General features: G+C 65.9%; 1 protein-coding gene across 2 annotated transcripts; it reads left to right on the forward strand.

Annotated features, from left to right (window-relative positions):
* Window positions 1–1,006: 1,006 nt before the first annotated feature.
* On the forward strand, window positions 1,007–25,451 carry SLC38A10 (solute carrier family 38 member 10). 2 transcript variants are annotated; one of them, XM_080681972.1, is made up of 17 exons: window positions 1,013–1,415; window positions 4,362–4,479; window positions 8,093–8,138; window positions 8,736–8,829; window positions 8,996–9,139; window positions 10,213–10,337; window positions 12,249–12,351; window positions 13,029–13,211; window positions 13,980–14,091; window positions 14,572–14,678; window positions 16,721–16,883; window positions 20,098–20,265; window positions 20,583–20,996; window positions 21,478–21,600; window positions 22,064–22,087; window positions 23,570–23,740; window positions 23,929–25,451. In XM_080681972.1, the coding sequence occupies exons 1-17, from the start codon at window positions 1,317–1,319 to the stop codon at window positions 24,942–24,944; spliced, it is 3,210 nt and encodes a 1,069-aa protein (XP_080538098.1). In that variant the 5' UTR covers window positions 1,013–1,316; the 3' UTR covers window positions 24,945–25,451. The 2 variants fall into 2 exon arrangements, with proteins under 2 accessions (XP_080538099.1, XP_080538098.1); XM_080681973.1 differs by lacking the exon at window positions 22,064–22,087 and having other exon boundaries at window positions 1,007–1,415.
* The last annotated feature ends 837 nt before the right edge of the window (window positions 25,452–26,288 follow it).

Below are 26,288 nucleotides of genomic sequence, written 5' to 3' on the forward strand. Positions count from 1 at the left end.
GGAAAACGGCAGCCCCTAGAAGCCGGGAAGGGGAAGGGACCGCAGTTTACAACTGGCAAGAAAACGCTGCCCGAAGGGACCACGGTCTGCCCACGGTGACGATGGATGGGTGCTGGCGAAGCTGCTAACTTTGCAGTGATTTGTTAGGACAGAATGAAGAACTAGTCTCCCCGGGAGACATCCGACAAACCCAGACGGAGGGACACCCCGTTAGTTATCACGCACATGGAATGCATAAGAGCGGAGACAAACTGCTAATTAGAAACATGGGCAAGTGTGAACACGCATGTCACCCACTAGGACTGCCCCAACGGCATGGTTCAGGGGTTGAGCGTCCACCTAGGAACCAGGGGGCCACGGTTGGATTCCCAGTCAGGGCACATGCCTGGGTTGCGGCTCCAGCCCCAGTGTGGGACGTGCAGGAGGCGGTGGGTCCATGATTCTCTGTCATCATGGACGTTTCTATCTCCCCCTCCCTCTCCCTTCCTCTCTGAAGTCAATTAAAAAATGTTTAAACAAACAAAAACCAGCAGCTAATCCGTCCAGAAAGCAGCCGGTGCACGGAAGGACCAAGAGCAGACAGTTAAGGCCCCGCCCGCGCGCCCACACTGATTGACTGCTGTCCTCGGGTGCAATTGCTCAACTGAACGCCTGAAACCCAGCTTTTCCCCGGGAGGCGCGGCGCGGCCATTTTCCTCTTGCCCTCCACTTTCCTTCCCGAGGGGGGCTCTGCGGGCGAGTCCCTAGTGCCCCAGCCGCTGCAAAGCGGGGTTCAGCGGCGCGGCTCTGCGGGAGGCCAGCCCACGGCGAGCAAAGGTGCTCAGCTCCACGGCCGCCTGGCCCCGCCTTCAGACCCGCCCCCGTGACAGTGCCTGACCCTCATTGGCTCGAAATCCCCTAGCCCCGCCCCAAAGGCCACGCCCCCGCAGAACCGTTATCCCTTGCAGGCCCCGCCCATTCCTGCTCTTCTTGGTCTCGCTCAGTGTCGTCACTTCCGGGAGGAGGAGTCTACGGAAGGCGGAAGTGTGCGCCCGCGGGCAGCCCAGAAGCCGGGCTGAGGTGTGTGCCTAGTTGGCAGCTGGCGTCTCTTCCGGGTCTGGGCGCGGGGACGCGGAGGCGGTCGGCGGGAGTGAGTGAGCCAGAGACGCTGTCATGAGGCGGCCGCGGGGCCTGGCGGTGTCTGCAGGCTAACGGCCCCCGCCGCCTTCCCGCGAGGCCGCCTCCTCCAGGCAGCCGCCCGTGCCTGTCAGGGCCTCGCGCCCCGTGGTGGTCCCGGCGCCTCACACCCGGGCTCCCGGGCCCCCAGATCCCGCGCTATGACCGCGGCCGCCGCCTCCAACTGGGGGCTGATCATGAACATAGTGAACAGCATAGTAGGGGTCAGCGTCCTCACCATGCCCTTCTGCTTCAAACAGGTGAGTCCGGCGGGCGGTGGTCGCCGCCCTCTGCCCCGGGCCGTGCGCCCCGGGCCCGGTGGGGGTTTGCGGGCGGGATCCCAGGGAATTCCCTCCGTGGGAAGCTCGCGCGGTATTGGCGTCGGCAGCAAGCTCCGCGCGTCTAGTAACTCCAGCCCGAGCGCAAGGTGTAGCAAAGCAAAACGATCGTCCTTCCGGAACGGACCGTGACCAAGGGGCCGGTGCTCCTTTCGTTGCTATTTTTTAAAACTCCGACCCTCCCGCACTTGCATTCAGCAGCGGGCTCGCCAAGCCCCCGAGGCCGTGGAACGAGGCGGGGCGCCGGCCGCAGGTGGTTACCAAGTTCGCCAGGTGGAACACGTCCGGTCTGCGCAGCTCGCCGCAGGCAACTGAAAAACCCTGAAATATTAAAAAAATCAGTATCATGCCAATCTTAAATACCCCAGGAGAGCAAGTCACCATTTCTGACCTGTGGCTCCATTTAGCTGCTGTTTAAATCATCCCCAAATAAACAGGCCGAGGTGTGTGTGTGCGTGTGCGTGTGCGTGTGCGTGTGCGAGTGCGGGGCTGCTGCTCCCCCTGCCCACTGGAGACAGCCTGGGGGTGGAGGGTCTTGTGTGATACATCCCGTAGGTGGTAGAAAAAATTAAATAAGATGGACATCTTGGAATTGGAATGGGCCCCAGCTGTTTAATTTTAGAGTAAACAGACACGTTGCGTTTTTCATCCTTCGTGTCGTTTGGATTAAAAGAAAAGTTTTAATCTGGGGATTTTTGGATCCCCCACCTGCAGCCCTCCAGCCTGTCGGGGCGAGAGCACGTCTGATGTGGCCGGCGGGCATGTTGGCAGGAGCTGGTGGTGTGCGGGCAGTTGTGGGAAGCCCGGCTGGCGGCTCCTGGCAACCCCCCCCCCCCCCCCCCCCCCCGCAACATCTGTATGGGGTATTGCGCATCCCTGGTGGCTGGCCAGCGCTGGGTGTTTCTGGGAGGACTACATGTCCCAGGATGCATTGCAACTTGCCTGGCACAGAACTGCATCCTGGGTGGTGTAGTTGGCTGGTCGGGATGTGCAGGTCGCGTGCTGCCAGCCTTTATGCCACCGTGGCTGCCCACGGACTTGCGTGTGGGCCGTGTGGGGGCGCAAGGCCCCTGGCAGAGCATTTAAACACAGTGAGACTGGCTTACTCAGCAAGAGCCCAATGCTCAGTGGTGGAGGTTACCTGGGCGCCACAGACAGGACCGTCACCTGTCCCGAGGGCCTGGGGTCACCTGTCCCGAGGGCCTGGCCGAGTTAACAGCGTCCCCTCCCAAGGGGGCCCCTGGCTGGAGCATAGTGGGAGGCAAGTGGGCAGTTATGGGGGGGTGTCATTTTAGTGTGTGACATCCATGTCATTTTTATAAAGTTCATTTATTTTTTTGGTTTGGTTGATTTTAGGAATTTTGGTACTTTTTAAAAAATTACATTTTATTGAGATACTAGAGGATTCGTGCACCGGTGGGGTCCCTCAGCCTGGCCTGGGGGGATCGGGCCAAAAACGACTCTCTGACATCCCCTGAGGGGTCCCAGGTTGTGAGAGGGCACAGACCAGGCTGAGGGACCCCACTGGTGCATGGATCCATGCACTGGGCTGGTTTCGGCCGAATCCCCGCAGGCCAGGCCAAGGGACCCCACTGGTTTCCGTTTCTATGCCTGTGCATTGAGCATCTGCCCCCTGGTGGTCAGTGCACATCATAGCTACTGGTCGAACGGTTGCTTAGGCTTTTATATAGATAGATATTGTGCAAACCAAAAAAGTGCACAATTTTAGATGCACTCTTTTTAAAAATATATTTTTATTGATTTCAGAGAGGAAGGTAAAAGGAAAGAGAGAAACATCAGCGATGAGAGAGAGTCACTGATCGGCTGCCTCCTGCATGCCCCCTACTGGGGGTCGAGCTCGCAACCCGGGCCTGTGGCCTTGACTGGAATTGAACCTGGGACCCCTCCGTCTGCCAGGCCAGTGCTCTATCCACTGAGCCAGACCAGCCAGGGCTTAGATGCAGTCTTGAGGAATTTCCATAGAGTGAACAAGCACGTGTCACTAGCTCCCAAGTGAGGGAGCACGGCCTTGCCAGCACCCCTCCAACCACTGCCTCCCTGTGAAGGGTCGCCTGTTTCTGAGTCCATGGCAGTAGAATTGTGTCACGTGCTGTCTGGCTAGGCGTTCCCCTGAATGGATGTACCGCTGTCTGTTTATCCCTTTGCCGCTGCTCGGCACCCCGGGCGCTTCCTGTCGGGAACTCTGTGCACACACGCAGAGGCACGGACTCTGTGTCCGCGTTCACGGGGCATTCGCCTCCGAGGAAAGAGCCGGAGCGTCGGTCATGTGTGCACTCAGCTCCAGGAGCCGCCAGGAGGACATTCGGGTTGTTTCCTCGGTCTTTGGGTTTCAGATAACCCTGCCGTAAACGTGGGCACACGGGTGTTTGCACGAACACGTGTTTCCATTCCTCCTGGGTGAATCCCTAGGAGCGCAGTTGCTAGGTCAGGCGGTGGGTGTCTGTCTAACTCACGAGAAAGGCGTAATTGTCATCGCTAATCTCTTCCTTCCACAGTCTGTTTACCGCGTGGCTGCTGATCCGGGTGGCGGAAGGTGGCCCGCAGTGGGGGGTGTGGAGGACTGAGAGCGCGTGGGGTGTGCATTCGGACTCGGAGGGGCTGGGAGGGGGTGGCCCCTGGTGCTCTTTCAGGATCACACACAGAACTTAGGTCCCTGGACACGGTGTGGGGCCCACACCAGGGACTGGCCCTTTCAGTGCTGGCCGGGCAGGGAACGGAGCAGGCCCTGCGCCCACGGGCACAGGCTGGGCCGCCCGCAGAGGGGCTTTGGGGCGCCGAGAGGTGTGCAGTGTGTGCACTGAGGCCTGCGGCAGCTTCCTTTCGTCAGCGTCTCTCTTTCCCCTCCAGTGCGGCATCGTCCTGGGGGCCCTGCTCCTGGCGTTCTGCGCCTGGATGACGCACCAGTCCTGCATGTTCTTGGTGAAAGCCGCCAGCCTGAGCAAGCGGAGGAGCTACGCGGGCCTGGGTGAGGTGCAGCGCCTCCTTCAGGGCACAGGGCTCTTTGGGGGGGGGCCTTATGCCTTCACGTATTCACTTTTTTCCCACTTCCGTTTTGTTAATCCTCACCTAAGGATGTTCTTCCATTGGTATTTAGAGAGAGCAGGAGGGGGGGGGGCGAGACAGAGAGAAACATGGATGTGAGAGAGACATCGATTGCTTGTCTCTGCATGCGCCCGGGGCTGGGGATTGAGCCTGCATCTCAGGTGCATGCCCTCAACCGGAATCGAATCCGGTGCTTTTCAGTCTGGGGGCCGACGCTTTATCCACGGAGCCAAACTGGCCAGGGCCCTTCCACTTGATTATTTGTAATCTATATATTTGTATTGATTTCAGGGAGGAAGGGAGAGGGAGAGATAGAAACATCAATGATGAGAGAGAATCATGGATCGGATGAGAATCATGTAATCCTGCACACCCCCTACTGGGGATCGAGCTCACAACCCGGGCGTGTGCCCTTGACCAGAATCGAATCCAAGACCCTTCAGTCCGCAGGCCAACGCTCTGTCCACTGAGCCAAACCAGCCAGGGCGTCTACTTGATTGTGAAAGTGTGCCTTCAACAGCAGTTATTTTTTAATTTATTGCAGTTTTAAAAAACTGTTATTATAGTCATACTACAGGCCCGGTGCACGAAATTTGTGTCACTGATCGGCTGCCTCCTGCATGCCCCCTACTGGGGGTCGAGCTCGCAACCTGGGCATGTGGCCTTGACTGGAATTGAACCTGGGCCCCCCTCCGTCTGCAGGCCAGTGCTCTATCCACTGAGCCAGACCAGCCAGGGCTTAGATGCAGTCTTGATGAATTTCCATAAAGTGAACAAGCACATGTCACTAGCTCCCAAGTTAGGGAGCACGCCCTTGCCAGCACCCCTCCAACCACTGCCTCCCAGCCTGCACCCTCTCCAGCCCTCCCCTCCCCTCCCCTCCCCTCCCATCTGCAGGCCACGGGTTAGCACCCAGCCTGCACCCTCTCCAATCTGGGACATCCCTCTCACAATCCGGGACTGCTGGCTCCTAACCACTTGCCTGCCTGCATGTCTGATTGTCCCTAACCCGCTTCTGCCTGCCAGCCTGATCGCCCCCTAATCGCTCCCCTGCCAGCCTGATTGACACCTAACTGCTCCCCTGCTGGCCTGATTGCCCCCAACTGCCCTCCCCTGCTGGCCTGGTCTCCCCCAACTGCCCTCCCCTGCCGGCCATTTTGTGACAATGTGAGGGTGGCCATCTTGTGAGGGCGTGAGGGTCAATTTGCATATTACCGCTTTATTAGATAGGATACTTAGAAATTGAGGTGACACGAAAGGGTCTGGGGCACAGTCTCCCGCCCCCTGGTTTTTCTGTCTCCCCTCTAACCACCAAGTTCAGGCAGAGCCGGCAGCCCCCACCTCTCTGCGGACTTGCTCACTGCCGGCCCTGGTCCAGAGCGTCCTCGGAGCTGCCCGACAGCGCCCGCTCCTGCCCCTCCATGAGTGCCCGGGACATGCTCCCGCGCAGGCCTGTGGCGGGGCCACGGCGCCGTCTGCACCGCCTCTGTGCTCCCGGTGCTGTCGGCTGCAGTTCCCTTTCCTGTGGTCCTTTCCTTCCTCCCCGGCTTCCAGCGGCACTTCTGCTTCCTTCCTTCCTGCTTCCTTTCCGTCTGGAATGTTGGCGGGCAGTTCGGCTCGGGGACCGAGCTGAGGCCGCATTCTCTGCGCCCACCTCAGACCCTCGGGCTCTGTTCTGTGCCTGGGAAAGCCAGGAGGGAGCTGGCCCTGTGTGTGCCTGGGAACCTCCTGGCACCCGGATGAAAGCCCTGGTCCCCCCGCCCCGCCCCCCTCCGCTTGGCCCAGTGTGACCGGGACGCGGGGCCCTCCCGGGAGGCCCGCCCTGGCCCTGGGCTCCCAGCTGTCTCCGTGGAGAGGAAACGGGGCAGAGTTCCAGGGGACAGACAAGGTGACCAGCGGGACCCCGGCCCCAGCCTCGGTTTCCTTCCCGTCTGCCGCTGAGCATGGGCACCAGGTGCCGGTGGGCCCTGACCTCGGGCCTCACGGCCCCGCCTCTTCCTTTCTGAGGCGGCTGGAGCTGTCAGCCTGTCGTCGTCGGAGTCACCGAGCTAGTGAAATGCACCGGCTGCCCGTGACCCACAGGGAGACGAGCCTCGCCTGGGGTGAACTGTGCTCCAGCGGCCCTTCCTTCACCCGCACGGCCGGGGCCTGTGGGGTCACCCTTTTCTCCCCCCGAGGGCCTCTGGGCAGCGGGTTCCCGTGGCCAGTGCCCAGGAAGTGCCTGGCTGTGCCTGAACGAGGCAGGTGACCCTGGCTGGGCATGGCTGCCTGGTGATTCTTGGAAAGCCCCGAGAAGGCCAACCGGTTTGGCGAGATGTGAGCCCCGGGAAGGCAGGTTGCCTGTGGGCCTCCACGCGGCTGCCGGGCTCCTACCTGGGAGCCACAGCCCAGTTCCCACCGCCAGGAGCAAGGAGATGGGAGCCCACCATGGCCTCCTGTACGTCTTGGGCACCAAGCAGGCGGGCTCCTGCAGCGTCCCCGGGCCGGCCTGCAGCGTCCCCTGCCCGTGGTCACGGCTCAGTCATGGCCCCGCTCAGAAACGGAGAGACCAGACAGGGAACTCAAAAGCCCGGAGCCCGGGCCTGTGGTTTGAGCTGTGAAAACTGGGTGTGCTGGTCTGGGGGGACCAGGCCCCCGGCACCTCTCTCTGCCCGCAGCTTCTACTCCAGGCCGGCCTCCCTCCTGGTCTGGGGGGACCAGGCCCCCGGCACCTCTCTCCCTGCCCGCAGCTTCTACTCCAGGCCGGCTTCCCCCCCTGGTCTGGGGGGACCAGGCCCCCGGCACCTCTCTCCCTGCCCGCAGCTTCTACTCCAGGCCGGCCTCCTCCCTGGTCTGGGGGGACCAGGTCCCCGGCACCTCTCTCCCTGCCCGCAGCTTCTACTCCAGGCCGGCCTCCCCCCCTGGTCTGGGGGGACCAGGCCCCCGGCACCTCTCCCTGCCCGCAGCTTCTACTCCAGGCCGGCCTCCCCCCTGGTCTGGGGGGACCAGGCCCCCGGCACCTCTCTCCCTGCCCGCAGCTTCTACTCCAGGCCGGCCTCCCCCCCTGGTCTGGGGGGACCAGGCCCCCGGCACCTCTCCCTGCCCGCAGCTTCTACTCCAGGCCGGCCTCCCCCCTGGTCTGGGGGGACCAGGTCCCCGGCACCTCTCTCCCTGCCCGCAGCTTCTACTCCAGGCAGGCCTCCCCCCTGGTCTGGGGGGACCAGGCCCCCGGCACCTCTCCCTGCCCGTAGCTTCTACTCCAGGCCGGCCTCCCCCCCAGCAGGCCCCCCTCCTGCCGGCCGTGCGGGGCAGTCACGGCGCAGGACCCTTCATTCTTTTTTGAATGAAAAACCAACCTGCTTGTCTTCCCGGGCTTTGTTCTTGTTTTATGTGGTTTCCGTTTGTCCGTCACAGAGCTGACAAAAGCGTGGGACCAACATAGAAACGTGTCCCCGTACACACGCCCGGGAAAGGCCAGGCCAGGGGGCGTGGCCACACTGCCGTTCCCTGACCTGCCCCTCAGGCCGCGGGGCTGAGCACGCTCCTCTCTTCCGCAGCGTTTCACGCCTACGGGAAGGCCGGGAAGATGCTGGTGGAGACCAGGTAGGCGCCCCTTCGCGGGCTGCTCTGCCCCCCGCCCCCGCGGCTGACGGGAAGAAGCGCGTGCTCGGGCCCGCGTGGCCGGGGACTCGTACCGTGTTCCTGATCTGCTGCTTGCTAAGGACTTGAAAGTTCAGCTTATTGCACTTTAGAACGGGTCGCGTCAGGGTTGAAGGCCTTATTTACAAAGGAAAATTAGAAAATGGGAAACTCGGGACACAGCGCAGGGCCGCTCCTGGGGCTGGGTCCGGGCCCTGCGCACGGCGGCCTCGAGTGGCGTGAATTGGAAATGTCCTGTTTTCTCCCTTTGGAGCACAATGTAAGAGGCGGGGGACCGCACTCCCAGGCTCGCAGCCGGGGCAGCCTTTCCGGAGCCGCTGCTCCCCGCTCGCCCGGCTGCAGGCGCTTCTGTGGCGGCGGAGGCACTGGCGCCTGTGTGTTCCAGGGGCTGCACGGATGGGCCCGGGCCCCTCACGTGCGAGACCGCATCGTCCACGCGGCCCGGCCTTCGGGTGGCGGGTCGGCCCACGGCTGGGGCGCTCCAACCTGACTCGCGGGGAGCACCCCGAGGCCGCCCTGCGAACCAGATCCCTCTCGCAGCATGATCGGGCTGATGCTGGGGACCTGCATCGCTTTCTACGTCGTCATCGGCGACCTGGGCTCCACCTTCTTTGCCCGGCTGTTCGGCTTTCAGGTGGGGCCCTCTTGGGGTCTGCGGACTCGGCTGCTGGTGCGACACCCCGGGAGTCCCCGTCCCCGGTCCCTGACCTGCGGGAACGGGAGGGCGCAGGTCCTGGCGCTCGGGCGGGCAGCACGGGGCTTCCCAGGTGGCGCCTGCCCAGCGTCGCGCTCGCCCGCAGGTGACCGGCTCCTTCCGCGCGCTGCTGCTCTTCACGGTGTCGCTGTGCATCGTGCTGCCGCTGAGCCTGCAGCGCAACATGATGGCCTCCATCCAGTCCTTCAGCGCCATGGCGCTCCTCTTCTACGCCGCCTTCATGTTCGTGGTGAGTGCCGGGCGCCCGCTGCCTCCACGTGACGGGAAGGCAGCTGGGAGCTGGGAGGGGAGGGGAGGGCTAACCTGTGGCCTGCAGCTGGGAGCTGGGAGGGGAGGGCTAACCCGTGGCCTGCAGCTGGGAGCTGGGAGGGGAGGGGAGGGCTAACCTGTGGCCCCGCAGCTGGGAGCTGGGAGGGGAGGGGAGGGCTAACCTGTGGCCCCGCAGCTGGGAGGGGAGGGGAGGGGAGGGGAGGGCTAACCCGTGGCCTGCAGCTGGGAGGGGAGGGGAGGGGAGGGGAGGGGAGGGCTAACCTGTGGCCTGCAGCTGGGAGGGGAGGGGAGGGGAGGGCTAACCCCGTGGCCTGCAGCTGGGACCTGGGAGGGGAGGGGAGGGCTAACCCGTGGCCTGCAGCTGGGAGGGGAGGGGAGGAGAGGGGAGGGGAGGGAAGGGGAGGGCTAACCCCGTGGCCTGCAGCTGGGAGGGGAGGGGAGGGGAGGGGAGGGCTAACCCCGTGGCCTGCAGCTGGGACCTGGGAGGGGAGGGGGAGGCTATGCTTCACATAGGCCAGTTTCAGGTGGGTGTGGTCAGGGGCCCAGGTCTGGCGTTCGGTCACAGGGATGTGTTCCAAGTGGGCATTTCTAGTGACTGGATGGCAGAACCCGCGTGCAGTGGGAACGCAGGACATCGGTTCTTGCTGAGTGGGTGCCCCGGGCCTGGGCCTGACCTGCCCGTCCACCGGCAAGGTCAGAGTTAGGGTCAGGGGGCGCTTTCCGGGAGCAGGACCCGGAGGTCTCTCCTTAGAGGGCCGAGCCCCGGTGCGCGTTCTCCGCGGGCCTTGGCCATGAGCGCCCGCTCGTGGCGGCACCCACTGCTCCCCCCGGGGCTGGGGAAGGGCCCGCCCAGTCTGGGGGCATCCTGCCTCTGAGGCCGTGGAGTGGGCACAGGTAGCCGCATGCCTCACTGCTCACTGCCTGGCTCGGGCCCTGCAGCGGGTGCTCCCCCGGCCTCGCGGCCCCGGCGCCCGCGGGCGGAGACCCGGAGGGACTGACTGGTCCCTGCGCCTCTCTCTCCTGCTCCTGCAGATCCTGCTGTCCTCGCTCAAGCACGGCCTCTTCGGCGGGCAGTGGCTGCGGCGGGTCAGCTACGTGCGCTGGGAGGGCGTCTTCCGTTGCGTCCCCATCTTTGGCATGTCCTTTGCCTGTCAGTCGTAAGTGCCACCTGCGCCGGGGCCCGGGCTGCGTCCTGTGTGTCCGGGGGGGCGGTCGGTGCTGGGCGCGGGCCTCCTCCGTTTCCTGAAAGGCCTGGCTCAGGCTCCGTGTCCAGGCCTGTTCCATTGCGACCTTTGCCCACACCCCCCCCCCCCCCCCCCCGAGGGAGTGGCTGTGTTTTCATGCATCTTGTATGTGAGGAAGCTGGCTTGTTCCTCATGCTGACAGCATGGCTGGTGAGAGCACCGGTTTGCCAAGTCCCCGAGGGGAGCTGGCTGTGGGGACACGGAGCCGCCAGCCCATCGGATCCGCAGCGTCCCAGCATTTTGCCAGAAGTTAGCTGCTTGCGTGAGAATATCGAAAAGGAAGTTGCACAAACATTGCCTGCGGGCTGCCTCTGGGCGCTGTGCTGTCAGGCCTGTGTGCTTGTGTGCATGCGCATGTACGCGTGTGAGCGTGTGTATGTGTGCATGCACATGTGGGCATGTGTGCGTGTGTCGGCATCAGCGTGTGCCCTCCCCTGGCGCGGAGCTCTGAGCGCAGACCGGGCGGTTCCCCAAACCCCAGCAGCACTGCCTTCGCCGGCGATGGCGAGAGCCAGTCACCCCCTCAGAGGCGTGAATGCGGCGCGGACGGGAAAAGGCCATCGGTGCGCAGCGCTGGCAGAGCGCCCCCCATCGCTCTCGTGGGCGCGGTGGTGCCAATTGCAAGCCGGCGTGACACAGACGCGCTCCTCCTGGGCGCACACCCACGCGAGCCCGTCCCGCTCCCCGCCTGGTCTCTCCTGGCAGCTGCTCCCACTGCACCCCCCCCTGCTGCTCAGCCCCCGCCGCTGCCGGTGACGCCGCTGGTGCCCGGCTGCCTGTTCTTCCCCCCCCCCCCTCCCCCCGGTCTCATGTTTGCTTTCTTTTTCGTTTTGTTCCGTTAATCCTCAGCGGAGGACATTTTCCCGTTGTTTTTTTTTTTAGAAAGAGTGAAAGGGGAGGGGGGGAGAGAAAGAACACATCAACGTGAGAGAAACACATCGATCAGCTGCCTCCTGCACGTGCCCTGACTGGAGCTGGGGCTGAACCTGCACCCCGGGCCTGTGCCCTGACCAGGACTTGAACCGTGACCTCCTGGTCAGAGGTCGATGCTCAAGCACGGAGCCCTGCGTCCCCTCGCTTCGTAAGGCGGCTGGGGTTTGGCTCCCCTGGCGGCTGAGCTAGTCACCGATCACCAGGGACGTTCTGTCCTGACGCGCCCCCGCCCCGCTCCTCGGGCCTGTGACCCGTGCACACGGGCCACGCTGCCTCGGCCGTGTGGGAGCCCCACGGGGACCCCAGCAGCCGGGACCGGAGCCGCCGGCCCTCAGCACGGCATCCCTCTTGCTTTCTAGTCTGGACGCCCCCAGCCCAGCTCCTCCTCCGGGGCAGCCCCCAGACCTTGTCCTCGCCCCCCTTTCCACCTCTCCAGGAGAGCCTGGTGGACGCGCCCGCCCCACCCAGCGGCCGGGGACAGACACCGCTCCTCTGTCTCCCGCCTCCTGCCGCGCGGCTCCGAGTGCGGCCGAGGCGCAGAGATGGCGGGCGTCCAGGCGGCTTGTGTTTGTTTAACTTTCCAGTCTTTGGACAGCAGCGCTCTGACCCGCTTCCTGCTTCCCCTGTAAACCCGGGGCCCCGCCCAGCCCGCGCCCCCTGAGCCTCCCGCCCCCGCTCAGGCACCACGCCGTTCACTCGGGCACTTACCCTGCTCCCCGGAGGGAGTGGGGAGCCCCGGGCACGTGCCCAGGCCCCTCCCTGGGCTGCAGCCTCTCGGCTCTAAGTTCCCTGGTGGCGCGGGGGGTGGGAGGGCGGAGCTGGGGACCGGGTGCGTCCCAGGAGGCCCGCCTGTCCCTGGGACCTGCATGTGGAGCTGCCTGTCCCCCGCAGCCAGGTTCTGCCCACCTACGACAGCCTGGACGAGCCCTCGGTGAAGACCATGAGCTCCATCTTCGCCTCCTCCCTCCACGTGGTCACCGCCTTCTACGTCATGGTAAGGTCTGCATGCCCACCCCTGCCCGTGTCCCAGGCGGTGGCCGTGCAGGAGGGACGCCCCTCCCTCCAGCTCCTCGCGGGCCCCTGGCAGGGACGGTCTGGGCCCCGTGTAGGTCCGAGCCCAGAGGCCACGGGCAGACCTCCTCAGCTCACCCGGCCACTGAGAGCCGCTCGCCGGCAGCCAGGGGCGTGGATGGCGCTGCGGGGCGCGCTGTCCCCACAGAAGGGGGTGTGGGCAGGAGGGGCTGCACCAGTCAGGGACCAGCCCCCGCGATGCCCCTGTGGCTCCGTTACATCGCAGGGAGCTGTGAACGCGCCCTTCTGGCTCGATGCCCTGAACTTGGTGGTTTCGGCATTCTAGTCGTGTTTACAAATGGTCCGTGCAGGCGCCGCCCACCGGGCGTCTCCGCCTGGGGACATGGCTTACCCCCCGGTGCCTGGCTGGGGTTTCCAACCCCAGGAAGAGCTGCCTCCGCGTGCAGGGGGCGTGGGCCCGGGCCCCTGCCTTCCACGCAAGAGCTCCCTTTCCTCGGCGCCCCGTTGCCGTCAGGAAAGGGCGTGAGGGACACTCACCGTCGTGTCCGCCTTTCTGTGGAGGAGGGCCTTTCCGCGCACGCGGCGGGGGGGGTGGGGGGGTCTGGCTGCGGCTGCTGCAGGCGCCCTCTGTCCCCGCAGGTGGGCTTCTTCGGCTACGTGAGCTTCGCCGAGGCCATCGCGGGCAACGTGCTGATGCACTTCCCCTCCAACCTGGTCACCCAGATGGTCCGCGCCGGCTTCATGATGTCGGTGGCCGTGGGCTTCCCCATGATGATCCTGCCCTGCAGACAGGCCCTGAACACGCTGCTGTTCGAGCAGCAGGTGAGCCGCGTGCGGGGACGAACGGGGCGGCGGGGGAGTGGGGGTGTTCCTTCTTAGTGCGCTCTGTCCTGGGGGCGGCGCTCGCTTTGTATTTTCCTGCTGCCCCCAGAGAAGCTTCATTAACGAGCTGTTTCAGTGGGCACTGAACACCAGCTTTGGAGGAGAGAGACGGCGCCACACCGCAGGGACCGACGACGTGGGGTCAGGCCCAGGGCCCGTCCGTCACGCGCATTCTCCAGCCCCAGGGCAGCAGTGGGGGCGGGCTCGGCCCGGGTGGGCACTGGGCTGCACCGGGGCCTCGCGCGGTTGTGGACTGAGCATTTTAACAGTTTGACAAAGGACGCCTGAGCCGTCAGCACCCTCAGACCCTGTGCTCACACACGAGGAAACGCGGCATGGGGCGCAGGGGCGCTGGGGCGGGGGACACCACCTCCTTTCTTCCCGCACTGCTGCCGGTCGCGAGGTTCGGGTCCTGAGCTGAGCCCCCGGGGCGTCACGGAGCCGCGTCTGTGTGTCCTCCTCCCGTGCGGAGGGCTCTGTCCGGCTGCCGTGGCTGCTCTAAGGGGAAGCTAGGCCTTGCCACTGGCCTCTCACCCGCAGCTGTAGCTCTGACATCCACGCCTGGCCGCGGCTGCCCGTGCCTCCCGGGCCGGGTTGCGGGTTCCCGTCGCAGCTGCTTGGCCGCAGTGTGGGGGGGAGCCTCCGTGCTCGCCCCCAGGATGGCGGTGGGAAAGCGCCTCAAACCTTCTCCTGTCCCCTCCCTCGCAGCAAAAGGACGGGACCTTCGCCGCCGGAGGCTACATGCCGCCCCTGCGGTTCAAAGCGCTCACCTTGTCTGTCGTGTTTGGGACCATGGTTGGTGGCATCATGATCCCCAATGGTAAGTGGAGGGCCGCTCTGGTCCCCCCTCCACCCACACGACCCTGTCCCGTCCTCATCCTGCCGTGACCCATGGCACTCCGTGGCACCGGTCTCAGGGTCTGCTGCCCCGTCTCGGGGTCCCCCACTTGTGTCTGGAAAGCAGCTCCTCCCTCTCCTCCCTGTTGCCCGATTCAGGTGGTGCCTCCCCAGGGGAAGGGAGGCCCTGAGCTGGGCCCTGCGTCAGGCGCCCGCCCCTGCGGACGGACAAGCTAGTGTCGTCGGAACCCAGGGGACGGAGTGTGTTAGGGAGGGAACGAGGCACAGAGCGGGGAGCCGCCCGAGACGCGACAGTGGGCAGAGCGGCCTGTGGGCACCAAGGGTGAGGCCTGGCTAGGCCGCTGTGCCAGGCTGGCCGGGGCGCGGCGCGGGCTGGAGGCTCCCGTTGGGTTCCTCCAGGAGCCCGTTGTCACCCCGTCCCGTCCCGTCCCTCTGTCCCCAGTGGAGACGATCCTGGGCCTCACGGGCGCCACCATGGGGAGCCTCATCTGCTTCATCTGCCCGGCGCTCATCTACCGGAAGGTGCACAGGGACTCGCTCTTCTCCCAGGTGAGCCGCCTGCGCCGGCGGCGGAGAGGAGGGCGCTGGTGGCCTGCGGAGCTGCTGCTGCTCAGGGCACAGGTGCCGGGTCCCGTGGTCCCGAGGCCCGGGGTGGGCCAGGGTGTGGGGCCACCCCGGGCACGGCAGGTGCGGGGCACACACTGCGTCTCAGCCCTGGGTGCTCGGCAGCGACGCCGTGGCCAGCGCGGTCCCCGTGGCTGCTCCTGGCTGTGTGGTCAGCACTCGCTGGGAGCGGTGCGGTCAGGCTGACGCTGCGATGTTCAGGTTCACACGTTCTTGCTGACTTTCCCATCTCGTTTCTCCTCCTGGGGAAGGAATGCTGCCCCCTGTGGTGGGAGACTTTCTCCTAGTCCTGCCTCTTACCTGCAGCTGTTAGGAGGGACGGACAGGTGGAAGGGGGTTATATCTTGTTAAAGGGACCCTTTTTCTCGGGGTGCCCCCTTCTATGGAAACGCTCCTCTCCTCGGAGGCACCGTGTAGCCGGCCCAGCTTGGCGTGGGTCTGTTCTGGCACAGTGCGCTTTTCTCGGCCTGTTCCTCTCGGTCTCTCTGTCTCTCCCTGGAAGGCGTCTCTTACGACAGCGTACGGTTGTCTTTGTCTTGTTCCATCCGGTCTGTTAACAGGCGTGTTTAAGACTACTTACAGTTGATGTAATTACTGATTGGGGGGCGTGAAAGCTCCGTCTTACTCTTTGTTTCTCATTTGTCCCATCTGTTCTTGCTTATTTTTTCCCTCTTTGCTGTCTTTTGGATAAATCAAGCATTTTAAGTATTTGTTCTTTTTTTTAATTTTTTAATCCTCACATGATGATATTTCTTTATTGAGTTTTAGAGCGAGTGGAAGGGAGGGGGAGAAACAGAGAGAGAGAAACAGCGATGTGAGAGAGACACATCGATTGGTTGGTTGCCTCCCACATGTGCCCCAACCTGGGGCCGGGGATGAGCCTGCAACTAAGGTACGTGTCCTTGACCGGAGTTGAACCCGGGACCCTTCAGTCCACGGGCTGATGCTCTACCCGCTGAGCCAGACTGGCCAGGGCTCCAGCGTGTGCTCCTCATTCGCCTGCTGGCTGGTGTGTGCACGCCGCCCTCCCTTCCACGCGGCTGTTTAACGGGAAGCCTTGGCTCATTGGCGTGGATGGCAAATGAGTTGTTTACTTCTTCCCAGACCAGGCACGGGCCCAGGCCTCTTGACTCCACGCGCCTGCCTCTGGCCTGGGTGCTGCTGTGTACTTTAATCTTCATGTACTTCAGGCTCCCAGGACATCATGGTTCCAGGGAGTCAATATTGACTCCCATGATCCGTGCGGTTTCCTCGTTTCCCATCCTTGGCGCTGCCTCCCGCGGGCCTGCTGGTGTGTGGGCGCTGCCCGCAAGCACGGCCGGGGCTGGGAGGGGCTCCCACGTGGCGGACAGGACAGGACAGGACAGACGGCGCTGTGCGCGCTTTGGTGCGGTTGGACCTCGCTGGCGCTGGGGATGGATTTGGAGTCAATGTCTGTAAGCCCTCCCCGACCTGGCGTGGCCTCAGGACGCCCAAGGCAGGGACGGGGTGGCCTCCGCAGGCCCCTGTCCGAGTGCGCCCGCGGGCCCAACTGTGACTCTGGGCCTGGTCTTCCCTGGTGGTGGTTTGTAGGCAACAGCTGCCTTTCAAGTGTTAGCTCATCTCAGCTCCTTCCCTGGCGCCGGCTCCGTGGGGCGAGCCTCTGCCTCCTGACCCGGAGGACAGGGTCTAGTCTTTGCCGGCTGAGCCTGACGCCAGCTTCCAGCTTGGTGCACTGACGGGTGTGTGCCTCGCAAGCCCGCACGTGTGCGCACAGAGCCGCACTGACCTCTCTCTGCCAGCGCGGGCAGAGCCAGAGGCCCTGCCTGGGGGGGCGGGGCTCCGTCGTGGGCGGGGCTCCATCGTGGGCGGGGCTGCCTGCGGGCCCTGCCTGGTTCCCAGCCTTAGCTGCAGGCCCCCCTCTCCTCTGGCTCCCCTCTCGCGCCCCTTTTCCAACCGCTCTTGCTCCAGGGCCTCTGTCTCCCCAGGTGGTGCTCTGGGTCGGCCTGGGCATCCTGGTGGTCAGCACTCTCACCACCTTGTCCATGAGCGAGGAGGCCCCTGTGGACGTGGGCCTGGCGAAGGAAGCCCCCGGCGGTCGGCTTGCGGAGCCTGAGGGTGCGGTGAAGGCGGAGGTGGCCCAGCTCCCAGGTACGTGTCCCGCGGTCCACCATGGCTCAGCCCCCAGCCCCCGGGAGTGCCCTGCAGGACACGGTGGGGCGGTGAGAATGCGGGTGCCTGTCCCACCCAGGCTGGCTCGTCTGTTGGGTGCTGGAGAGGGCGGGCAGCCCTGTGTGCAGGGACAGGTGGCCGGTGGGACAGCAGGGCCGTGACCTCCAGGCCCCACTCGGGCGCTCACAGGTGATGGTTCGTGGGTGTCACTCAGTTTGCTGGGTCTGAGGCTGTAAATTTCAGCCAGGTTTCACCGGGTCAGCCAGTGGCGGGAGCGCCTGTGCTCCTGTCCTGTTCACCAGCTGTCCTGGTCAGCCCGCCTGCTGGTGGGGCGATGACCTCACGCCTCCCTCCGCGGCGGCCACCTTGCAGGCCCGGCACCGTGGGAGTGCAGGAAGGGTGGTTCTGACCTCCTTCAGGGCCTCCCCACCGCGGTGACTGACAGAAGAGAAGGTGGCTGGAGAGGCCGGCAGGAGGCGCGGTGGCCTCGGACTTGTTGCCGCCTCCGCCTCCATTGGGGACCTGCCTGGGCTTGGAAAGGCCCCTGCGGGGGGGGGGGGGGGGGGGCTCTGGGCCTTGAGGTGTGGCGAGCGCCCTTCCGCCAGAGGATCCCCTCGGTGGGTTTCCTGCAGAGACAACCCTGGGATGAGGCTCACGGCAGAAACAGCCACGTGCAGGAGCTCGGGGCGCCCGTGGCCGCTGCAGGAGTCAGGGGTTTGAGGAGGGAGGGTGTGAAGCCCGCCCTGTGGGCGCCCTCGGGTCCCTTGCTCCCTGACTGCTGGGGACGCCGCGGTAGGCCTGGCCGCGGGCACTGGTTCTGAGCTGTGCGTGTGCCCGGGCGAGTTTCTGGGCGTGAGTCAGCAGGGCAGCCGCGAGCAGCTGCGTCCGGTCGGGGCGGGCGCTGCCTCACCTGGAGCCAGCGCCACATCTGGTTCCCATCTGCTCCCGAGGCCGAAGCGAAACACATGGCCCTCGAGCCCCAGCCAGTGTTTAGCGCGTTCTCCGCTTCTCGCCGTCCTCCCCGCAGCTGACGGGCTGCCTCGCCCGAGCCAGCGGGCCTGCGGGCCTGCGCCGCTCCCTGGTCCTGACGTCTCAGTGGTAAACGGTCCCGACTTCCCAAGAGTCCTCGCGGGCCCTGAAGTGGCGAGGGGGGCCTGCCCTGGGCGACAGTGACCTGCACAGGGCCCAGCACTCGGGGAGCACTTCTGTGTCCGTGGTGTGGGAGCGGGTGGGGGAGGGGCGCAGGCAGGCGCAGGCTTTGAAACACAGCGTGCCCCTCTCCTTCTCCAGCGCCTGCACCCCGTATGCAGTGCTGGGGAGCAGCCTTGGGCTACAGCCCTGTACACCTTGTCCCCTTCCCGCAGTAGGGGTGGGAGTGGGTGGGGGGACAGGCCTGCTCCCGCTCCAGAACTACACTGCTCGCCGGGAAGTGTCTGCAGGTACCCGGCCACCGGCCTGCTGTCTCGGGAGCTCCGGCCTGGAGCACCTCAGGGGGCGAGTGCGTCCCTTGTCACCAGCTTCTCAGTGTGCAGGAGGCTGCCGACCCCCCGGATGCCCCAGGCAGGTTGGACCCCACAGCCTGGCCCAATGAGGCGTGAGCTCGGAATTTCCTAGGACTGGCTGCCCTGGCCAGTGCTTGCTGATGAGTCTTGCTTTGGTACTTGGAAGTCGTGACCTTGAGGATGAGTGACTTGGGCAGTGACCTTGAAGACCAGTGAGGTGCTGACCTTTGGGAGGCCGGGTTTTGCGCCAGTGCGGGGCACCCCCTGCTGGCCGCTCTTGAGTCCCGCGGTCTGCCCGCCTGGCGGGAGCAAGTGGGGCGCAGAGCCCGCTCCCCTGCAGCCCGGTCCACACCATTGTCCCTGCGCCCCGGCAGCAGCCAGCGGCCACACGGGCACTTCCTGTCTTCTGCAGCCGGCGGCCACGTCGGAGCCAGGCCAGGCGGAGCGCGGGCTGTGTGCGTTCCCTGTCTGGGTGTTATGTCAGTGTTCCCGTGGCCACAGGCGCTGCTGGCACTGTCCCCAGCGAGGAGCTGGGCTCGGCCTTAGAGACGGTGACCGTGGCCAAGGGCAGCCTGGGAGCGTGGAGTCCAGGCCTGAGGAGGTCGCGCAGGCTCCGGGCCCTCCACGCTGCGGTCACCGCCCAGCCGGGGGGCCGCGTGGAGCTCGCCTCCGTCCCACCCGTGGCTCCTGGTTTTGTGCCCTCTGAGAAGCGACCGCCCAGTGGCGACGCGGCCGTGACCGAGTGGGCTTTCTCCTGGGTGGTTGTACCCCATCTCCTGACGTGCAGTCTCTGGGCGACCCCTGATTTACGGGCGCTCGCGGGCACGTGGGGCGTCTGCAGGGGGTAATCACGTGGCAGCTGGGGACGCCAGGAGGCAGGACCCATCCGAGCAGGTGCTCCCCCTGCATCCCCGCTCGGGCCTCGGGCCTTGGTCTCCCCTTCCAGAGGGAGCTGAGGTGGCTGCTGGCTCGGGGTGAAATGTCCTGAAGCCCCCCGCCCCCACTGTCCGTGGTACGACTGCCTGACACACAGAAGTGTTTGTTCGTTTGATACGGAGATGGTTTCCTTCTAGGCTCCCTCTGGCCCAGCTCTGTGGGACCCTGGGTGAGGGGACCTGGGTGAGGGGACCCTGGGTGAGGGGACCCTGGGTGAGGGGACCTGGGTGAGGGGACCCTGGGTGAGGGGACCTGGGTGAGGGGACCTGGGTGGTGAGCGGAGGTGTGTGTGGGTGGTGGCTGCGGGATGCACCGCGGGAGGGGGCGGAGCAGCTCCCCGCTGTGGGCCTCGCTCTGCCCCTGCCCCCGCCTCGCACCGTCAGTAGTCAGAGCCAGCAGGGCCACAAGTCACCTCCCCAGGGCAGAAGCCCCCCTTGTTCTGCGGCAGCCCAGCCCCCAGCCCCTCAGCTGGCGGGTCCGTGCTGCCACCTGGTGGTCGCGGCCAGTGCTGCATGGAGCGCTGCTCCTCTGCGCCGGGTCAGGTGGGAGTTTCATCCTGACGGTGTTTTGTTACCAAAACCCTCGGACAAGGAGTTTCCCCGCGCTGCATCCCTGCCAGTGACTGGTCAGGAACGACTGCTCCGCCCTGCCACTGCCCTGGGCATGGGACTCCACTCCAGGGAAGCCCGCTGGCTCGTGCCGACTGGGGGCAGCCACGTGGACGCGCCGCTCAGCAAGCCGCTCTGTGCCTACAGGCCAGGACCCGGCTGCGGCCGCGGCCGCGGACACCCGAGACAAGCCGAAGCCGCCGCGGGAGAAAGACGAGCTGGAGCAGGCCCAGATTAAGGGCCCCGTGGACATGCCCCCGAGGGAGGGCGCCAAGGAGAAGCAGGAGGAGGCGCAGCTGGATCGGCCCGGGCAAGGTGGGCCTGGCGGGCAGGCGGGCGCAGGGTGCCGGGGGAGGGGACTCCCAGGGCCTCGGGTCTTCCCCTCAGCCCTGCCCACGCCTCGTCCTTCCTGCCCCCTTCCTCCTCTGGGTCAGGTGCCTGCTCTGCCCGCCCAGAGCAGCTGGTTGGCCACTACCCGTCTGTCATCTCTGGAAACATCCTGTCCCCACAGCAGCCAGAGCTGAGGCGGCCTCGCTGGCCTGGCCTGCCATCGGCACCGGCCCTCAATCCACAGCCCTGGGACGGGGCCCCTCCCCCCCCCCCACTCCGACACGCCCTCCGTGTCTTCCCAGGCGTGGCGGTGCCCATGGGGGAGGCCCATCGCCACGAGCCCCCTGTCCCGCATGACAAGGTGGTGGTGGACCAAGGTCAAGACCGAGAAGGAGAGGCGGCAAAGGAACGAGCATCCCAGCACGTGGACGACGAGGTTCCTGGGGGCAAGGGCCACGTGGCACCCCCTCTGCCGGACTCAGGAAGAGAGCGGGGGGCCCCGGTCGTGGAGCCCGAGGGGGATCTTCCTAAAGGTCCCCAGAAGGTTCCAGAAGGAAATGGTCCGCGGGCTGTGGAGCCCGTGAAGGAAGACCAGGAGCCGGTGGCCAGGGATCTGCACCCAGGGCCCCAGGCAGTGCCCCCCGAGGGGCAGGACGCCCTGGGGGCAGGGCCCGCGGACAGAGCGGACGGCGTCCCCGTACCGGACCACACCGCAGGTAAGCCGAGAGCGAGCCCGGAGGGAGCGGGCTTGCCTGGAAGGACCCAGGAGTGGGCGTGGGAATGGCCGGCCTGGCCTGTCCGGTTCCCTCCTCGCGAGGCAGGTGTGCGGGAGCAGCCCTCGGCAGCTGCAGGGAGCCTGGAGGCCTGGCAGCCACTGCGACCCTGTCACATGTTCGCCAGGCCACCAGCGCCAGGCCTGCGCTGCTCCTGTGTCCTGTGCACGGGGTGCGCGAGCGCCTGGCGGTGCCGGGTGGTCACACACCAGCTCAGCAGCCTGACGGCTCGTGCGTGTTCGGCGGTCAGGCGGTCCGCGCCGGCTCGCAGCCCCGGCCAGGAGATTGTTGAATATGTTTTATGACTTCCCTGGTAACCGCGGCCGAACGTAGACTGCTGGGGCGGGGGGAGTGCATCTGCCGCCTCTGTCCCTCCTCTGCCTTCCTTCCGCGTGTGCTGGAAGCCTGTCTCCACTGCGTGCAGGTGGGAAGCCCGTCCCCCCGGCCGCGCAGCCGGCAGAGCCCCGAGGGCAGAGGAGCTCGGAAGGCCAGCCTGGGGAGCATGCGGAGGGCCCAGCCGGGGACCCCGCCGGCAGCAAGCTGGAGGGTGAGGGCCCGACTTCCTCGCTGCACGCCCCGGCCCCGGGGACACCTGCTCTCCTTGCAGACCCCGAGCGGCGGGAGAAGCCGGGGTTGTCTGGGGGTCTTTGCAGGGGCCTTGGCCTCGGCGCCTCTCAGTGTCCTGCCGACCGAAGGCTGAGCCAGTGCCCGCCCCGCTCTCTCTGGCACCGCCACGGCCCGGGACCACTCTTTCTCCCGCCTCTCACAAAGCCAGCGCCTGCCGTGTGGCTCTCGGGACCCCTGCAGTGACCCTCAGAGTCCACATGCGGGGCCTGGCTCCCTGGGGTGACCTTCCCGGCCCCGCGCTGCTTGGCCTCTGGGCTTAGTCTCCCTGCGTCCTGGCGCCTCAGCACCCACCTCCGCTGTGGTTCTTGGACTCTCCCTCCGAGGAGACACTTCTCACGGCTCCTCTCTGCCTCTCTCCCTCTGCCTCTCAACGGGACGAGCAGCTGAGATCAAAAAGCTAGTAGCAGGTACGGGTGCAGACGTGTGTCCCAGCGAAGGCGCAAGGGTCGGGGTGAGCCCAGGGCTGCACGGGCACGCGGTCCCGTGACGGCCCGGCACAGAGCACGTGGGCAGAGCCCGGACGCTGCACACACAACCGACCTCCAGCCCTAGTTGGGGTCCCTGATGCCCCAACTTACCCCCTTCTCGCACAAATGCCCTGAGATGGCTCCCCAGTCTTAGAGGACCTGCCTCGGGGGAGAGGGTTGTGTAACTTGTGCCGTGTGCATGGCCTGTGTTCATACGTTCTGCACGTGTGTCAGCATCGGCAGCTCTCACCCATCTGCGGGGTGGTCCCCATGGGCTGGGGGTGGGGCACAGCATGTCCCCTCCGCTCTGCCTCATGTCTGTCCCGTGTGTGGCCCTCCCGGCGTCGGTGCAGGGCTGGTTCTCTGGGAGCCAGTGTGGCAGTGGGGCCAGCACCGCCAGAACCTGTCTGGGACCCCGTGGGGCCAGCCTTGTACACCAAGCAGCACATGGTCATGAGCCCAGGGTGCCGAGTGACAGGTGGCCGTGGGTCCTTGTGCTTCCCTCCCCCAAAGGGAGTGTGGTTCCTGACCCCACCCATGGCCGTGGCTTTGATTAGGCAGATGTCCCGGTGCCCTGGGGTGTCTGGGTGGGCGCCCGCTGAGGGTCCGTCCTCCCCGTGGGCGGCCTTAGCCTGTTCCTCACAGGCCGCTGCCTGCACACCCCTGCGCCCCCTCCAGTGGGAGGCCCCCGCAGTCCCTGGGAGAAGGCTGACCGGCACGGGCAGGCAGGCATTGCCGGGTGTTGGCCCTCCCACTGCAAACACGCCTCTTCCTTCGTGTGAGCTTGCCCACCGGGCAGCCCTGCCCAGTCCCGTCTGCCGAGCGTCTAAAGCCACACGGGCCGTGACCGCTCCGCACACGGGCCGCCCAGGGAGCCGCTCGCCCCGCCCGTGCTGGAGGCCCCGCCCGAGCTGGAGGTCGGAGGGAAGGGGCTCCCTACCCCGTGGAGGCTACAGTTGCAGGTGCCCAGTCTCGGCCTCCCCTGGACACCCCTGCCGCGTAGCCCCCGCAGCTGGCCAAGCTCCTGGCGGCGCCTGCGGCCTGTGCTGGGTGGGGCCGAGGCAGTGGGACTCTGCGTGGTGGCCTGTCCCACAGAGAGAGGCAGTTCTGTTGTTTTCAAATTTCTCACCTGGAGGAACTGTCCCGCAGGCACCAGCATTCTTCCCCAGTTTTCCAGCTTCACCACCTAGCCCAGGTGACACGGTGCCGCCGGGCCGGGGCCCCGGGGGCAAGTTGGGGTGCCTGGGCTCCGCCGGGGTGTCCGAGCCCCAGGCCGTGCCCGGAACGGCCCTGGCAGCCCCTCTGCCCCTGCGCCTCCTGGACCAGCAGGGGACGGCGCGCCCGAGGGCATCCTGGGAGGGCCCCGCAGCGCCTGGCAGCCTGGCCTCGGCCGGCACAGGCTCAGGCGGTGTGTCCCCCCAGACGCCGGCCGCGTGGAGAGGCTGGACCACGAGGTCCTGCTGCAGGTGATCAGGGAGCAGCAGGTGCAGCAGAAGCGCCTCCTGGACCAGCAGGAGAAGCTGCTGGCGGTGATCGAGGAGCAGCACAAGGAGATGCACCAGCAGCGGCCGGACGGCGAGGACGGCGAGGACGGCAAGTGGGGGGGGGGCTGAGGGGAGGCTGCTGGGGAGGGGCTGCGGCACACATGAGCGTGTCTCCTGCTTCGTGGGGTTGGTGGCCCGAGGCCTGCTGGGCACGTGTTGGTGGCAAGTTCCGTTCTTTCAGTCCCAGCATCAGTGCTTCTGCTCGCTCCCTGGCTGAACCAGTCCCTTCACTTACAGTGGACGCGCCGGCCGAGCCTGGGGTGGCCGCACCCAGGAGTAAGGAGCAGGAGGCCCATGACGGGGGGACAGTGGCGCACCCCCCCCTGAAGCCTTTGGAACCTGAGCTCAGGGCTCCCGGGCAGCCCCCTGCTCCGCCCCAGGGACACAGCCAGCGTTCCCTGCAGGAGCCCAAGGGGGCTGCAGGCAGAGCCCCCGCCGGTCCTCCGGGCGGTGTGGACACAGAGCCGAGGAAAGACCAGCTTGGCGCTGAGCCCCATGCAGCAGGTGTGCAGGAGGGGGCCCCAGAGCCCCATCTCGCCGGGGCCCCCAGGAGCCCAGAGAAGCCTGATGCCGGGGACGCCCCTGGACAGGGTCCGGACATTCCTGGTGGAGGCTCTCAGGAGAGGAACAAATCCCACAAGGAGGCGGCAGCCGCTGGTGCCCCGGTTCCGGAAGTGGCAGGCGCCCTGGGAGCCGGGGCAGGGGCTGGGCACCCTCCAGTGCAGCCCCAGCAAGTGAGCCAGGACCGGGGAGCTGCAGGCCCGCCCAGCAGGTCGGAGGGAGCAGGCCCCGGGGCCCCGGCTGGGTTACATCAGCCGGAACACCGAGCTGTCTCCGCCAGGGCCCAGGGAGGCCACCCAGAGGCAAAAAAGGAGGCCCTGGGCGGGGACCACGTGCCTGCCCCCAGGCAGGACGCCGCCATCCAGGCGCCCGAGCAGAAGCCAGACCCTGAGCTCGGGCCCCAACAGGCCGTGCCCGGGGCTCAGAAGCTGGACAATGTCAAACCGAACCGAGACCTGAAAGTGCAGGTTGGCGCCGACCTCAGGAGGAGACGGCGGGACGTGGCTCCTGTGGACGAGGGACCGGTCCCCAACGAGGGGGTCGTCATCCACTTTGACCCCCTGCCTGATGTGCGGGTCGGCGACCTCCGCAGCGCCCTGGACGCCCAGCTCCGCCAGGCCGCGGGGGGCGCCCTGCGGGTGGCCCACAGCCGCCAGCTCAAAGAGCTGCCCCGGGCCCCGGAGGAGGCCTGAAGCTCGCAGTGGCTGCCTGCTCCCGGTCTGCTGGCCTCTCCGGCCGCGGCCAGGCCACCGGGGAGCCGGGAGCCGGTTCTGGAGGCCGTGCTCGAGGGTGGTCTGAAGGTTCCACCTGACCTGCGTCCGCTTCCAGTGGCCTCTGCCATCACAACGCAGCTGAACTTGTCAGGTGACCGAGCTCACTGCGGCCCCCTCCGTGTTCTGAGACGGGGTCCGTGCAGCTGTGGGTCTGAGTGAGGGCTGGTCCGTCCAGTGCTGACCTGTCCCAGGCCCGGCTGCCGGCCCAGCCCTGGCCGCAGATCGGGCCTCGGAATTTGGTCCCACGTCCCGAGTTGTAGGAAATCTTAATGAACGTTCTGCCTTGACCACGAGGGCTGCTGCCTGTCTGAGGGGCCCGAGAGCAGCCGAGTGTACCCCCGCCCGCCACACGGCTCTGCTCCCGCGCTCCTTGTCCCCCACGTAACCGTGGGCTTTAAAAATAAAACCATTCCAGTCTGGTTGGTGAAGCGGTGTTGGGCGAGCTACCTGGAGGAAGGTGTGCGGACCGTAAAGGGCCCTCACGGGGTCGTGGAGGGAGACCGACCGGACCTGCACCGGGGCCTGTGGCAGTCGGGGCTGCTGCCGGAGCCTGTGGGCCCAGTGCCCGGCGTGCGGTCGCACACGCCGCCCAGGATGGGGCCTCCGCGCCAACAGCAGCCACTGGTGGGCGCCCTTCTCCTGGGGCTGCCAGGCTCGGCCGTCCCCGCTGGAGCCCGCTCACCTGTCGGGTTTTCAAGGAGCAGAAAAGCCCCTGGAGCCGCCAGCAGGTGGACCCGCTGTCCCATGAGCCCAGGGCCCTCACCGCTTTGTGGCGTGTGGGCATCCGGACCCCCCTCTGGGGCGGGGGTGCTCCAGCTCGAGCCTGCTGAGCGGGACCCGGCTGCCCTGGCCTCAGCAATGTTAGCAATGTTTTGTCCTCACGTGAGGATCTTTTTTTTTTTAAAATATATTTTATTGATTTTTTTACAGAGAGGAAGGGAGAGGCATAGAGAGTTAGAAACATCGATGAGAGAGAAACATCCATCAGCTGCCTCCTGCACAACCCCCACTGGGGATGTGCCCGCAACCAAGGTACATGCCCTTGACCGGAATCGAACCCGGGACCCTTCAGTCCGCAGGCCGACGCTCTATCCACTGAGCCACACCGGTGAGGGCCTCACGTGAGGACCTTGTTTCCATTGCTTTTCAGAGAACGTGGAAAGGGGGGCTGGGGGCGGGGAGGGAGGGAGGGAGGAAGGGAGGGGGGGGAGAGAGAGAGACACGTCAAAGACACATTGCTTGGTTGTGCCCGATGGGGGCGGG

The sequence above is a fragment of the Plecotus auritus genome (assembly GCF_963455305.1).
Source record: "Plecotus auritus genome assembly, chromosome: 7".
Classification (NCBI taxonomy): domain Eukaryota; kingdom Metazoa; phylum Chordata; class Mammalia; order Chiroptera; family Vespertilionidae; genus Plecotus; species Plecotus auritus.

Excerpts from the sequence above, each read along its gene's own strand:
- SLC38A10 (XM_080681972.1), top strand. The coding sequence starts at position 1,317 with ATGACCGCGGCCGCCGCCTCCAACTGGGGGCTGATCATGAACATAGTG. Across the intron at positions 8,830-8,995 it reads CCCGGCTGTTCGGCTTTCAG|GTGACCGGCTCCTTCCGCGC; the intron begins GTGGGGCCCTCT and ends GCTCGCCCGCAG. Across the intron at positions 13,212-13,979 it reads CGCTGCTGTTCGAGCAGCAG|CAAAAGGACGGGACCTTCGC; the intron begins GTGAGCCGCGTG and ends CCTCCCTCGCAG.